Here is a 16,632-nt window from a genome sequence, read left to right as displayed (position 1 = left end):
ATGGTGAAAGGAGAATTCATGGATCACCCCTTACCGAAACCAGTCCAATAACTGTTACCATCGCAAGAAAAGTGATGTGGCGCTCTTTAAATTAAATGAAACTGAACCGAAAGAATGAACCAATTGCAGTGATAACATTAAAACTAAATATTTATGTCTATTTAAACTATTTTAACTTATATGCATAAAGCAATTAACAAAAAATTTAATTACGGCCTACATAAGTCTACTAATCAGTATTAATAATTTTTAACATCACATCCCTAGATCTGTTAGCTAACATCGCAATACCAGCTCCTTGTTGTTTACAAAAACAATGACATGGATATGGCATTATGCAAGGAAATAGGATTCTATCTCCAGGGGCAGCATGGGTGGGTTAACAAAACAGCCTTTGTCTGTTACCTTTAGTGTCACACTAAAAGAGGGGCCATTGTGCTTTAGAAAGGATCCTTATGGTTCATGTCCTGGAACTACAATGGATAAATTTTCTCAGATTAAGAGTCAGCACACATTCAGACCACAACACTGCTACACTTGCAGTTTCATCACTGACCACTTTCACCTCTTACGTCTCATGATAAATGCTCCGTTAATATAGAAACTCCTTACCATTTCAAATTATTTGCCAAAATACCAACTCAAAGGCAAAATAAATATATATGCTTTTATATAAATAAATAAATATATAAGAGGTCCAGAACACAAGAAGATAGGTTTTGTGCTTTTTTTAATCACATGGAAATACATGCCTCCATCCCTGAAAATAGAGTTTTACAATTAACATGGAGACAAAAAAAATGGTTTTAGAAAGCACAGGTCTCACTTTTTTTGTACAATGTTTTTAGGCACTTGGAATTACAACAGCAAACATTCCTTTCTGTTTTAACAACGAAAATAAAATATCTTTGGTCCTTAAAAAACCAAGACACAAAACAGAGGTTGATTGAAACCACAGTCTGGCAAAAAAAATTAAAAAGAAAAAAAACATATATAGCTTCACAACGCAAAATGCAGCCTTCTTTCCCCACTTACATAACCTGCGAGAGTTTAACTGAATCTATAATGAGTTTAGAGAAGAAAATATTTTTTTTTTCCTGCTACATGTGAAAAAGATCTTCATCCACTCTGCAGAACAGAATACGTAAGGATCGGCTCAAATCAGACATACAGCAGTGAGCAGTCATTCTATATATGTCACATTTAGCATAAAAATTGCCATTGTTTGGAAAACGTCCATTTTTGTGTTTGCGGAAATAACTGTTTATATATCACTTGGTTGCATATCGACTTCACCACATGGGAAGGTGTGAGGGCTGAACTTGATTTTTATTAGAGGTCCTCAGGGTCAGTTGCAGGGCAGCCACGTTGGGTAGGAACTACTGCAGGTGTGCACCAGCGGCTGCACGTGAGCGATGTAGTAGTTATTGAAGTTGATGTCTCGCACATAGGCTGCCGGCTGGTAATAGCATGTGACGTTGGTAACCGTGGGGATGGCGTTCTGTTCAGCCAGCACCCTCAGTGCAAGCATAGAGATAAGATTTAATGTCTGCCGTCGTTCGTGTCCCATCAAGCACACTGTACTCTCATTGACCACGTGGTATAACGTGACCAGACAGTCGTACCGTTTGTGCTCCATTCCAGCAAAGTGATTCTGCAGGTATGCCTCCAGCTTTCGCTGCTGTTCCCCTATGTCCGGAAAGTCAATGAAGAACCGAGAGCACATGTATCGCTGGAGCGATTTCATCTCTCCTTCTGAGGTCGGCCGAAACCCTCGAACCAAAAGGTGGCAGTATTTTAAAAGCCCGCCTCCTCGGATCTCCTCTGGGTTTCTCGTTGCGATGACCTTTTTGCAAAGATGGCCGAGTGCTTCCTCGAAGTCCCCATACATGCTCTCACCCAACACCGTCGGGTGAAAGCACTCCGACATAGGAGTCTCTGAACAGCGGTCAAACAGAAGAAGGGAGTCCAAGACTATTTGGAAGGAGTCCACGCTGAACTCAAATTGGCGTCTGAGAGAGTCCACAAACTTAAGCTCAACGTTCTTGCCGGTGTTGTTGGAGAGAGAGATGAGGCTCCAGCGGTCGTTGTCGTTGCAAACCTTCACCAACTTCTGTACGTAAGCCTCCTTCAGAGTAAGTGCTGAGATTCTCTCCTTGCTGACACCCTCGGGTAGGAAGTCCAGCAGGCTGTCGAGAACCACATCCTTAACCACGCGGAAGGCCTGGTCATCTGACAGAGAAACGCCAAAAATCAGGTCCAAGTCCTTGTATCCGAGCCCTGTGTCCTGGTGCAGAACGTGACTGGCAGCTGAGCCGTTCAGCCTCACATCTCGAACAGTGATTCCTCGCTCCTCCAAACGTGTTCGAACCACCTGCAGAAATAGTTTAAAATCACAGATTGGAGTTAAAAAAATAATAATACATACACACACACACACACATACATACATACATACATACATACATACATATATACATACATATATATATATATATATATATATATATATATATATATATATATAGGTCAGTATTGGATATATTTTTACATTTAGATGACATTGGTGTTCATCTAACTCTCACTTAAAGTGAATTTTTAAAACACCTATATTTAATAAAACTGTTAAATTATTTTTTTAGAAAATCTCATTTATAAATAAAAATTTATAAATGATCAATTTTTTTATTGCTTTGATTTAATTTATTTAGACAAAACCAGTTAACAGTTATCCACCATAAAATTAACATAATTTAATAACTTATAATATTGCTTATAATATTAACTTAATCATAATTTAAATATGGGTGTATCTCTAATCAGTAACATACAACCTGCAAACATAATACCACACTAAACACTTCCTTATCTGAACAATTTAAGGATACTTTGTTTTACCACCACTGCAATTAGATATTTACCTTATTATCTAAAACGCCTAATAAGACACATAATTTTATTAAGCTAGGCATCAGTGTTGTTGACTCAAAAACTGCTAAAATAACAGATTTCTTCATTTCTCCCTTATACTGTGAACACCTGAGAATCACAGTTGGTTTATAGTCAGTGATTAATAACACATCAAGTCACCGCAGTTATTAGCCATTTTAACATTTTCTCTATTTTTTGCTATGATTGAGCTGTTGTGAGGTAGAATAATGTCTCCAACTAAGCCACACCTGAGAGAATTTGAACATGCCACATACACACATTTAACATCATTTACTGTAATTGGTCTTTAAAAAAAAGAAAGCTGTCAATCTTCTGTACTGAATGCCCTTATTTGCAAATTGGAAGTCATTTTGTATGCACTTCAAATAAAAAAAGTTAACTATTGGGTTTACAATCTTCATTTTACTTAGATTTTCACTACCAAGCATCTCTATTATGTTCCCAGTAAATATTTTCATGCATAAACTTCAGCTGAAGCTAATCGTAAAGATTAGTATTAATCTATTTATAACGAATGTGCACTGTAAAGATTGACACATCTGTGCATCTAAAGTGATACATTCACAGAGACTCACTTGGGAACATGCAGCACTGTACAGCTGCAAAACATTCTATACAAAACTGTTTGCTTATGAATACAGATAGAGGCAGTTGCAAGTTTCCCATTCACATGAAGGTCTCATAAATCTCAAATGGTAAATCAGGAACACATTCATAAATGCCTAATTCAATAAAGACAAAAATATGGAATTTGGCACAGTCCACATTTTATGCATACCAAGCAGTTTTGTATGCCATTTATATTGTTTTACGACCATTCAGATATTAAAATGTGCTTAAATCAAACTCATTATTGCCGTCCTGAATGCACGTATCCTTCATTTTCCACAGCTCTGTCAGATTAGTGTCAATCAGATCACCTACCCTCACTCCTGTCAATCAAATCATTAACCTTCTATTTTTACACATTATGTCAGACTGCAGCAATCGACCAAGTGAACGCAGTGAAATGAATCAAGGTGAAATTGCAATATGGCCAAGTGCAATTTATTAAAGCATAAAGGGTGTGATTTATTTAAACAAAAAGTGTATTTACTTTATTTAATAACAGACTATTGTCTGTATTAACATCAATCAATGGTGTTTCAAAAAATATTGCGAAACAAACTCAAAGGTTCTTCAGTTTCCACCAAAGGTTTGAGGGTTGAACCGGATCGCCTTGCAACACATGTGAATATTATATTAAGATGATGGCGAGTCAGGTATACGCAGTTGCATTCAAAACCTACATTTTATGGTTTAACTGTACATCACAGCACAATGTGCAAATGTGCAATCATAACACCGTTATGATGATAATGAAAACAGCCACAAAGTCCATGTAATGAAACGGTGCTGTGGCAAATCAATAAGGTTGAGGAAAACGAGTGGCCATCTTTTGTAAATTTTGCAATGGCATGTGGGGGCTGTGTAATAAAACATCAAAGTTGGTTTTTACAGGTTTTCCATTAAATATAATGGGCTTCTTAGTTAGGTTTTATTGACAGGGCATTACTATCTGTTCAAACACAGGCAGATGATGTATTATGAAACAGAGACTGACCACTCATTACTGTCCACTCCATGTATAGCAGAACTGGATCAAAGGAAGGGAAACTGTCAGATTCCACAGTTCATAGTTACTTTCTATTTCCATATAATTAGAACCAACAGGGGCCATCTTAAGCCAGTTTTTAGGATCTAAGGCATGTCACCGTATAAAGCACTCACAGTATTTGAGAACACTGAAATAAAATATATCAGATGTAGACATGATTGATGGACAACTTCCCTCAAACTGCTGCCATATGGGATCAGACACATATATACTTAAATGATAAATCTTGAACACATTTTCTGTCCAACTGCAAGAGCATTCTACCTAAAACACTTGAAACAAACCCTCTCTTGTTGGGTGAAGCCGTACTAAAGGAAGTGATCTGAAGAAAAGATCAATATCTGCTTGCATGTGTAGATGCAAGCCCACACTGCTTGTGTATAAGAACAAGAACTCTTTTCATTGAGAAGGGGGGTATTGATGCACGTTATCACAGGACTAACTCAAGCAGTGTTACGTTGCATGGGATTAGGGTCGGTAATGAGTCACACTCAGTGTAGTTTTCGTGAGAACATCCAAGTCATTAACAACTCTCTTAAATTTGCCAAGTGCACAGTTTTCTGTATCTACTGGAGGGCCAAAGGCTAAGAATGTTTTGCTTATCCTTGGAGGGTTGAGACATTACACCAATAGCTGGTTGTGCAGTAACAGTTATTCCTTATAATTAACTAGTATCTATTTTTGCCTTACCAAAGACTTTCTCTCATTAGAACTTTTTTCACTTTTAGCATCTTTTACAATTTAACAAATGCTTTTTCATTAGATACTAATATGTATACCTTTGCTAACTATGGCAATAGTGACTAATATATATTCCACTGCACATTTTTGTCATTGAATTCTGTAACCAACTGTGATTCTGATATTAAATATTCACTTCTGACAAGTATGTATTTCAGATTTTTCTCTTACTCTTCATTAGGTTCTAGTTCCTATAGTCCCCATATGGTATTAGTATCTATTCCAGCTTTATTATGCGTGAAACACTAATATCAGTTACAATTATTACTAGTTATAATTGCTTTTTACTTTACAATTCAGATTTAAGTGTTACAAGTACACAGTAAACTGAAATGCACAAAAGTGTTTGATAAATGGGTATGTATATTCATTTAGTACTGGCACAACTGTAATAGATACTAGTTACTAATATAATAGTTACAAGAACCAAGTAATAAATACTCCTGGCAAATCAATAGTTAGTAGAAAAATTGGATTAAGTACCTGGTTACGACCTGAATACATATAGTGACAAGTAGCAAGGGTCCTAATAACTAATTGAATAGATATTCACTACTGGAATACTAAGCACTAATGAAACTAGAGAAATGGAGATAAGAAATGATGCTTGAATTATTCACTAGTAATTAAAAAAAGAAGTAAAAGTAACATACTATGATATTAGTATCGAGGGATGCATTATAAAACAATCTAGCCATATTATGAAATAAAGGAAATAAAGGTAAAATATTATACAGACCCCAAAAAAGTAAAGTTTATAACTAAATGCTGTAGTGGAGAAAGCGTATTCAGATAACGTTATGTGTTTTCATAATAACCTGAACAATTTGTCGCGGCTGAACCGAAAGCGTCGGGAAGTTTCCACGTCCGTGAACTGGAACCGTCTCGCCAAGAATAGAGTCCAAACGTTGCACCTGCTCCCAAGATAACACGCAAAACCGCCGACACTGCTCTGACACATCACCGGAGGACATGGCGATGGAAAGAACAACCAGTTTAAAATGGCAAAAACTTCTGGTCTACTCCCGTACAGATATCGCAGCCTTTCCGAACAGATGAAGTTCCTTCGCAAGGTCGTTTTTGAAAAGCTGAGTTATTTCACAGTTGCACTCGATATCAGCTATATAGCTTATAGATCGACACGGTTTGTGAGGTCATCCAGCTACGCTCGTGATGCACTATTCCCAATCCACGTACGACCAACAGAAGCGTTAAGTATTACAGTAATGCTAGATACGCACCATCTGAATGCTCTTTATAGCCAAGAGATTTGCATACGCGCGTCTTACTGGTCGAATATCTGCTCATGAATAATTTCACAGCACTCTTTAATTGGATTGGCGGAGGCGTGCAGCTGTAACACACCCACCCTGCTTGTGACCTCAGTTATCAAAGCAGCACATAAGAAGTTGTAATTGTAAATGTCTCACTTCTGAAGAGAGGAACCAGAAACAAAACAACAGCATAAGCATAAACACACTTTTTTACTATTAAGTGCTCCGTATCTGTGAATTTTTTTTTTTTTTTGTAACTTATGGTCTTGTATTTCAAATACATGCCTATACATGCATGCATGTATGTATGTATATTTATATAATTTACCAAACAAGACTACAAGGTTTAAAATGCAAACTCTAAACCTGTTTGGTAAAAAAACCATAAGTATTTTGTACCTTACATGTGTGTACACAAACACACACACACACACACACACACACACACACACACACACACACACGCACACGCATGTACGCACACACACAAGATACAAAATACTACTCACTTTTGGATTATTTGCTAGTAATATTATACTAGTAATGGATTATATATATATATGTGTGTGTGTGTGTGTGTGTGTGTGTGTGTGTGTGTGTGTGTGTGTGTGTTATTTATGTTTTCTCTTTCTTTTTATATGTACACATTTATATTTTTATTAATTATTTTATATTATATGAACCCAGATTTGAATGAGCTTTTACACAAATAAATGTGAGGTGTTGCCAGTGCTGCTGAAAAACAAAGATAACTAAGCTCATCCAACAGGCTTTTCTTCACTGGTCCCAAATGAGAAAGAAAAGAAGAGAGAAAACCATAAACCGTATAAATCTGAAAATAGGGATGTTTATAGGGAACCAAATCAGAACCATCTACTCCCACAGTACTGATGTTAAAACTGCAAATACTGTGAGACTACCAAGAAATAGATTATTACCACCGGGACTGTCCTAAATATGAAGTCTGGTATCTATTGGGGAATGAAGGATACATGGTTAAATATATCTTAATTCTCAACTGTATGATGTTAACAGTGTGTTTGTGTGGACTGACTAGGAAAACATCCAAACATCTGTTCTGATTGGATTTATTTTGGTTACACAGAGGATGAAAAGAATGATTCTCTGCAGCGTGGCATTTGTGGATGACTCACAGCTCACAAGCTGTTGATCAGACTTGGGGGCAACAGCAGCGGGGGGTGGGTGTTGGGGTTAATCATGATAGATCAGTGTGTATGTGATCAGAGAGCTGAACTACATAACATTTCAATAGGGGAGGTTTTGACAGTGTGTGATGTCAACCAATTTCAGTTCCCCTGGCAACAGCATCCCCCGTTGCCAAGCAGCACGGAAAGAGGGAGCCCTCATCGGTGTTCTGAGCAGGTGGTGATACGAGACACCTGCGTCACTGGCCTAAAAATAGCTTGCCTTGAGCTAGGAGAGCATTGTTGGTGACAATCCAGGCCTGAAGTGATTTAGAAGGGTCGCAGGACATTCAAATGGAGGGAAACCAAGGAAATACTTGATATTCACCTCGTCATTACTGAAGGCCCTGCTGGGTGGATGTTCAACTGTAATAGCACCTCTTCTGGGTGTATCCATCTGACCTAATGCACGTAGACAAATACCTTTAAGTAAAACATCTCTTTCTGCAAACAATCAGAAAGGCTGTTCCCAGTTTCACACCCAAAAAAGGTGCATCTAAATCCCGAAACGGTTTATTAAGGATACACAAGTAATCTTTTTGTTTGCAAAGCAATTCTGCCGCCCTTGAATCTTGAAACACCTGAGAGTGGTGGATGTGGATTTATTTTTATTATTTGATTACACCACACACATATTCGCTGACTAGGTACTGCGGTAGGCAAAAGTCGTCAAAGCCATAACATTGGGCAGTTAATAATTTTAGGACTGCGTTAAAATAAGTCTAGAGTGCATCAACCCAACATGTTCAAGTCATACTGAATTTTACAACCCACAATCTGGTCTTATTGAGCTTTTCTTGGTAGGTTCTAACAATGACTAACTCAAATCATCAAAAGAATAAACACAAAGGGCACCATAAAATGTCATGTACCATAACTAGTTTACAGTAGCCTATAGAATGCATCAGACCACATCAGGCACTTTAGTGGATTCATTTTCCAAACAAGCCATTTATAATGAAGAAAATGAATAGAAACTATAAATAAGGCTATTCTTGAAGGCAGAAGGCCTGTAAAAGAACACAGATTCCTCACTAGTATGACACAAATCCTGGAGAATGTCACAAGATTGACATCTCAATGTGACTAAACAAGGTTTGACATGGTGATCATGAGTACATATTATCCATACTTCATTAGCGCACGGGTGAGGCGTGAGGCTTTCTGAAGAATAGAAACACAGACTGGTAAGTATACATAACACTGCAATCTATAGTTGTCTGTTCATCAGTTCACTTCTGACAAAGAACAACTTCCTCATTCATCTTCTGTGTCTGAGTTAACTGGAGGTCAGGGCCATATTTCATGACTGCAAAGCTGAAATACAAGCAGTCAGTGTGAGACAGGTGCAAAAGATGTTTGTATGTCTTTTATTCCCCTCCTTGTCTTTAAATAGCCTATGGTCTGTGGGACATGTTAATCACTGGAAACATTTTGATACTACTTTTTGTCACCGATATAATATTAGAATATTATCAGTTAAATAACTAATGAACCATTTAATCCAAAAAAATGTCTGGACACCTAAGCCACACTTAAAATGTATGGATGTCTTTGCACTAGATAAAAAAATATCAAACATGTGGCATTTATTTTAAAGTAAATATTACAAACACACTTAAAAAAAAAAAATAAGTTGTAAAAGATAAAACAATTATTTCCACATGCCAGTACACTACCATTTAAAAGTTTAGATTTTATAAAGTTTTTTAAAAAAGTAATTTTATTTATTTGTTGAAAAATACAGTAATATTGTGAAATATTATTAAAGTTTAATAACTGTTTTCTATTTTTGGAATATATTTTAAAGTTTTATTTATTCCTGTGATGCAAAGCTGAATTTTCTCCATTACTTCAGCCTTCGGTGTCACATGATCCTTAAAAAAATCATTCTAATATGCTGATTTGGTGCTTAAGAACTATTATTGTTATCAGTGTTGAAAACAGTTGTGCTACTAAATATTTTTATGGAAATAGTGATACACTTTTTTTTCAGAATTATTTATTGAATAGAAAGTTCAAAAGAACAGTGTTTTTGTAATATTAAAAATTTTGATCAATTTATTAATGCATCCTTGCTGAATAAAATTATTAATCAAATGCTAGTGAACAGTGGTGTACGTTTTTGTAGATAATTATTGATGCAGAGAGTATTAACTAAGAGATTACCTATGACAACGCCACCGTTTGTCTTTTAGTTTTGATGTTTCATTCAGCTGTTGTAGGCCTTGCTTCGGTTAATGTTTGATACAATCCACAGGTTCTTATCTAGAAGTCCGAGACAACTTATAGAATCACGTTATGTAAGCTTACCTGTGATGTAAAAAGACCAGATTCTCGCTGACTGAGGACTTTTACGGAAATGAATGATGTTGTTTACATTTAAGAAAACACAACATCATTTTTAAACATTAGCTAGAGTAACTTAATATGATCAGCTTGAATGAGTATCTTGGGTTATCCGTGCTTTTATTTCCATATTGTTACACTACAGTAAAATGTAGACAGCCCGTCGTTGAAATAGTACAGTACACACAGGCCTCTTGTCATGGTCATGCTGTACAAAACACTAATTCTCCATGAAACCACACAGACAAGGAAGAGCCCAACCCTTGATAATCTCCCTTCAGGCCCTGTAATACTCACCACTTAAAGTGGCCTCTCTCTGTGATTAATAGCTTATTTTGTCATGTTTGCTTTACATCTGCGTCATAGACAACAAGGTGTGCCACTAACATATTTTCTTTAATTAAATGGTCTTATATATTTATTTACATAACCAAGACTTATTTCCTCTATTAACTGATTGCAAAAATAATTATATAGGGAAAACAAGCTTAGCACTGGTTTTAAGACAGGGCTTGTAGTTCAGCCCTATATCATATTCAGTGTTGGTGGGGGGTGGATGCCTTGCTCTTTTTAGCACAAGGGACAAATTTACTGCCAGGTCTCTTGTTGCATAAGGACATCTGCATTTGTATGTCGCAGGAGAAATGAAAAGTGTGGGTGGATATTCACAGATGTAAAAATTTCTGGTGCAGACACAAGCCATTCTCGGAAACTTTTTTTCTGTCTCACAGCAAAGACATGTACAAAGAAAATTTATGTAATATGTCTTAGGAATTCAACTGGTTATATAGCATTCATGAACAGTGAGAATGCAAATCTCAAGAGTGACATGAATTGATTCTGCGCCACAAAACACACATTTTACAGCACGCTTCCTAAGAAAAAAAGGGAGAGTGAACCTAAGAATACGATCCCAGATTAGTGAGAGAACCCCAGCCTTAAAAAGAACCATATCATGAGTTGCGCAACAAGCGCCCATCTGTCTTCATACATTTGAACTGGTTCCCTGGAACAGCAGTGGTGTAGCAAGAGAAGCAATGGTGGATACTAAAGACCAGAACCTGCCATGTAAAGTTATATATAAGCAAAATTATCCTTGTTAAAAAAAAACAAGAAAAAAAAAAAAAACAATACAGTGTGTTAAACTTTGGCGCTTTTACTTATATAGATAGAGTAATAGACAGACACAGATAGATACACAGACAGACAGACATAGCTTAAATTAAATAATAATACAGCATAATTAACTTCCTTTTTTCTCGAATTGCTAAAGATGTTCAGCCTTCAGGGTTTCTCTTCAGATCCTAAACCAGAGGGCACATACATTTTTGTACAGCCGCAACCGCCAAAGTCCATAATGACAATGCATTGTCTTCCAATAAAAACAGTGAGCCGCTATGATTAGAGATCTGAGTTCCATCTTTAGTGCTCACAAGTAAAGAGCAGTGACAACAGATCCAAGAAAAACCATGATGATCTACAGCAGTTGCTTGGCCAATTGAACGCTTAGTAAATCTTCATAAGGCATCCATTTGCGTAGCCTTGTGCTACCTATTCCTGTTCAACCACCATGGATTGAATACATTAGATAATATATACCTTCATAATTTCACTCTTGAAAGACATTTTTAAATCAGCATTTTTGACTTTAGTAATTAGCTCTCAAGTAAATTAATGTTTTTTTTAGCCATTTTTCCTGGTAAACAAGAAAAAACTGTCTTTTTCATGAGGTTTATGTTTAGTTAACCTATGGTAATTCAGTTGATCAGTTTATGCCACGCTAACCTCTTCAACCAACATCACGAATCATTAAATTTAATCAGAAAGATATGATTAAGACATGAGTGACTCAGAATCTGTTTGCTATGCCAAGAGGTCACTTTATGAGTCTCGGTAGACATGTACACTGTTTAGATTAATTTACTACCATCTTTGCTGCTGTTTTGAATGAAACAGATACTGTTTGCATTTACACATGAGCTAAATACACTCACCATTAGTAGCTTACGTTCATGTGCAGTTGTTTGTTTGACAGGATGTTTGTCCACACATGGATTAAGCAACCACTTTATTGGAAGACAGTTTGACTTAGCCTGTATTAGACAGGTAAAAACTAGGTTAATGAAAACACTTATCAGGCCTTCCTTTATTGCTGTTGCTCCTGCTATTACCTATTTAATGCACAATGTTACATAACCTATAACATCTCTCTGCATGAAAACGTAACTATTATTTACTGTAAACAGATGTGCTGTTAAAAAGATTTTATCATATATGTTCTAAAAGTAATAGGGAAATAACCAGATAAGCAGATACATAAAACGTCATAACACACGTTGGGAAATTCACTCTCACAAGCGTTTGTGGCAGCTGACCTTTTAACTGGGATTCTATGAGGATTTTGCAGGGTGTTATTATGATAAGCAGATTGTTTTGGACGTCAAAAGGGAGCTTGATTAATGTGTCACTCTCAGATTCATGAGCTGTCATCATGGAACTTTCTGTGCTCTCCATGAATGCACTGAACAAAAATACAGAAGGACTTTAATATCCGGCTCAACTAACATAATTTACCCGGCTATGACTTGCAAAAAAAAAAAAAAAAAAGTTATTTAATTACCCTCATATTGTTCCAAACTGGCATGACTGACTGTCTTCTGTGAAACACAAAATGAGACATTTTTAATAATGTGCTTGTTACCATTTTTCAAATAATGAAAGGAGGTCAAGGATGTCAAGCTCCAAAAATGACAAAAAATTCTCATAAAAGTGATCTGCACTTCTAAAGTCATAAGATCAGATAGCTTTAGTGTGAGGAACAATCTGTAAGTAGTAAGTCAAACAGATTGGGAACAAAAAAGAAGTTGAGTAAAATATGACTGAAATTAATTAAAAAATATTTTTTTTACATTCACAGAACCTAACGCATATTGTTACAGTTGTATTTACAGTTACCTTGCAAATAAATACGCTCTGATGAGTTCAAATGACACAAGAGTCATGTGATTACAGGATCCTGATAAGATATGACCTGCTAACAAACCAAAGGTATGTATTCATGATTCTCCTGAGTACTTTCCACTCCTGTACAATGGACCATGACAACCTTTTTGTTCTTAAAAAAAAAAAAAAAAAAAGCTTTTAGCCAAAATCTTTATTGTACTCTCTTTTTAATTAAATTTCACAATATTATTTAACACTATTACAAACAGTTGATGACTTAAAGGGCAATTTAAAAAGATTTGCAGTGACACTACACTAAAACATTTCAAACAATATTATGTGGTCAGATTTCTTAATCTCTTGTCATACTTACAGAAAAGAGCAGTGTTCCACTGAAGCAAGACAATCAGGTTTGACACGAGGTAAACAACAACACAATTATACAACTGGTTTTGAATGATCAAATGAGAACATTTTAATGGAGCTTCGTTTTAATTCTAGTTGAAGTTACAGTCATTTTGTTGTGTTTTTTTTTAAATTAGTTTTTGCTCTTCATGTCTAGTTTTTATTAATTTTTGTTTTAGTTATTTAACTTTTTTTTTTTTTTTTTTTTTTTTTTTTTTTAGGAAATTTTATTTCAGGTTACAAAATTTTTTTTTATGGTTTTAGTTTGTGGTTTTACATGATCAAATTACATGTGGACAGCTGAGTCAAACCTCAGTGTAACTATTTGACTTAAAACAAGGCTGAAACCTTCACCCTTGAACAGTACATCACAGCGGCATGCAGTGCCGATCCTAGACTTCTGGGGGCCCTAAGCAAAACTTTGTTAGGGGGTAACTCTCTGTGCATTCATAAAAATCCCAAAATGCTCCCCAACCCCTTAACTTATTCTTTCAGAGCAGTTTCAGTCAACAAGCAACAGTGAGTTGAAACAGTGATTTGATTAAAGTAATCAAATGTAAAAATAAAGCACTGCATAGACTTCACCATAAAAATGAAATATAAACTGATTCACAACAAAGTTAGTCAGTCACATTACATGATTAAAGGAAAGGAACGTTCATGTTTTCATAAACGCTGTCCAAAATCAAAAATTAAACTAAAATGAAATCATCGTTGAGGGCAAGGGGCCCCCAGTGTTTCATTGGCCCTACACAACACGCATACTTTGCGTATAAGGAGGATCGGCTCTGGTGGTCTATATAGTGTGTGGGTGGTCTATGGTACTTTAAGGAGGGAAAGATAGACATTTGAGCAAAAATTCGTCCAATATTACGTTCACTTTCAATGGTCACTGCCACATTGGAAGGCAAATGAGAATAATTGTGAGTAAATGCAGTTCACTATCTATTAGCAAGCTTTGTCTAATCCTTTACCTGTCAGACTATTAATCCAATTACAAGTGAAGGGTGATTTGAGTCTCACTGACAAAGCCATTAACAAACCTGCTGCACGCACTGACCTAAACATCATGGCTTACCTTTGTCCCATATCTAGTCCCATTCATTAGCATAGCCAGCTGATTGAGTAGCGACTGATTGACATTAAAATGTTAAGGAAATGAAGACGGCTAAGACCGTATTTGCTTTCACTCCAATTTGGCTGAAGACAATATAGCACTAGGATCTGTTTCAGGGAAATGATTTGATAAGGAAATACCATAAACTTATACATTCCTTTTTAATCTTCTCCATTTGCTTAAATGGGTGATACTTCACCCTTCCGTGATTTATTGTACTTCTCTCTAGGCTTCTAGCTCACGGAAACTAATTGAAAAATCTTCAGAAAAAAACATGCCTGAAAGCAACGTGATATCAGTGTCTTGCTACAGTATACGAGATGGTTGTAATAGTTTTTCAGGTTTTGGCAAGAGTAATGCTTTCAAACAAACTGTTTTAATGTTTAGCAACTAGTGCCATTGTTTTTAGGAGATGCATTCAGATTTTTCTTAATGGGATCGTATACCATGAGAAATACAACTTAGGCCTACTTTAAAAAAAAAAAAAAAAAAAGAGTTCCCTCAACAGTTTTAAAAATTCTCCTTCTCATTCTTCCTTTGTGTTCCATAAAAGTATTTATGTAGGCTTGAAGTGACATTAGGGTGAGTACATGATTATAGAACTTTAATTTTTGGGTCAATTTTGCAATTATTACTCCCTGCTATTTATATAAGCTCATAATTGATGTACGATGTCAACTTTGGCCTTCCTTTACATCACTGCAACTGACTGATGCTGTAATTTATTGCCTCTTCACAGGAATAAATTACATTTTAAAATATATCCAAGTAGAACACAGTTAATTTAAAATGTACAAATATTTCACAACATTACAGTTTATATATATTTATTAGATCAAATAAATGCAGCTTTGGTGAGCATAAGAGACTTCTTTCAAAAACCTAAATAATACAAATTTTGAATGGTAGTGTGCATGTATAAAAAACCTTGCACACCAACACAAGCCTTAAAAAGTGAATCTTGAATCTTCAGACACAAAAGCCATGGCTAAATCAATGCAGGCCTAAATCATGGCTCAGAAAGAATCAGGGATAGAGGAGGGCATGAACTCAGATCTTTGAAGAGCTTTACCTCCAACCCTCACACACAAGACAAGATGTCCATCTGAAGAGCATTATGGTTTTGCCTTATCAGTCATTGCCCTTGACATCTTCAATAAAATACTTCCCTCTCCATCTGACCTGTGCCAGCGAACCCTTTGTAGTACTCAAAAGACTATGGAACACCATCACGAGATGAAGCATAAAAGCACTGGTATATGATTTCTTGACTGTTGATTAACCACGACTCACCATGACATGAAATCCAGTGTATGAAAACAGAAGCAGTACTTGACAAACTTGAAAGTTCAATAAGGCTTAGAGGTTTGTTCAAATCCCTAGCCCTAAGTGCAAGCAATAGTTACAGCCTTAGGAAGCACCACTAATGTCGTAAAAACTTGTAACTATTTTCTGTTTGTCTAGTATCTACAAAGACGATAAACAGCTATAATTTCCATAATATTAAAGTGGCTGAGGAGGAATGTTTTGTATCGGAGATGCAAAAATTACTACAACTGACAGTCTTCATTTTTGTTTGAGATTGACGTAGGTGGAAAAATTTTAAGTTGTAATATCTTCTTGCCAGTGTTAAGTGCTCCAGACAAAAATCTTGGTGAAGAGAGCGGTGAAGCCGCCGTCTACAACGTGATCTATTATTATATATTACTATGCTTTTGACTCTTTGTAATCTAGTAGTTGGATAATAGGATGTGATCTCACCTGAACAACCTTATTGCATGGCTTTGCAGTGAGACACTTTTCCTTTGCTATAACCACATTTGATGTGTTGTCAATTGTCAGTCAAAACCAACACAGCATTTAGAGCAGATGTTTCCTCCATTTAAGGAAAATTATGAAAATTAAATCTAAATTATTTTAATTGTTTAACTCCAGTTGCCTACAACCAGTTCTACCCTGAAATATACTTGGTGTAGAAACGATTTTCAC

General features: G+C 36.0%; 1 protein-coding gene across 1 annotated transcript; it reads right to left on the bottom strand.

The window, feature by feature from the left end:
- Nucleotides 1-713: 713 nt before the first annotated feature.
- LOC109050564 (terminal nucleotidyltransferase 5A-like) lies at nt 714-6,589 on the bottom strand. The gene is made up of 2 exons (XM_019068126.2): nt 6,169-6,589; nt 714-2,374 (listed from the first exon to the last, which is right to left on the bottom strand). The coding sequence occupies exons 1-2, from the start codon at nt 6,322-6,324 to the stop codon at nt 1,349-1,351; spliced, it is 1,182 nt and encodes a 393-aa protein (XP_018923671.2). The 5' UTR covers nt 6,325-6,589; the 3' UTR covers nt 714-1,348.
- Nucleotides 6,590-16,632: the final 10,043 nt, after the last annotated feature.

This window comes from Cyprinus carpio, chromosome A16, assembly GCF_018340385.1.
Source record: "Cyprinus carpio isolate SPL01 chromosome A16, ASM1834038v1, whole genome shotgun sequence".
NCBI classification, from domain to species: domain Eukaryota; kingdom Metazoa; phylum Chordata; class Actinopteri; order Cypriniformes; family Cyprinidae; genus Cyprinus; species Cyprinus carpio.
This window is presented reverse-complemented; position numbering and strand designations above follow the sequence as displayed.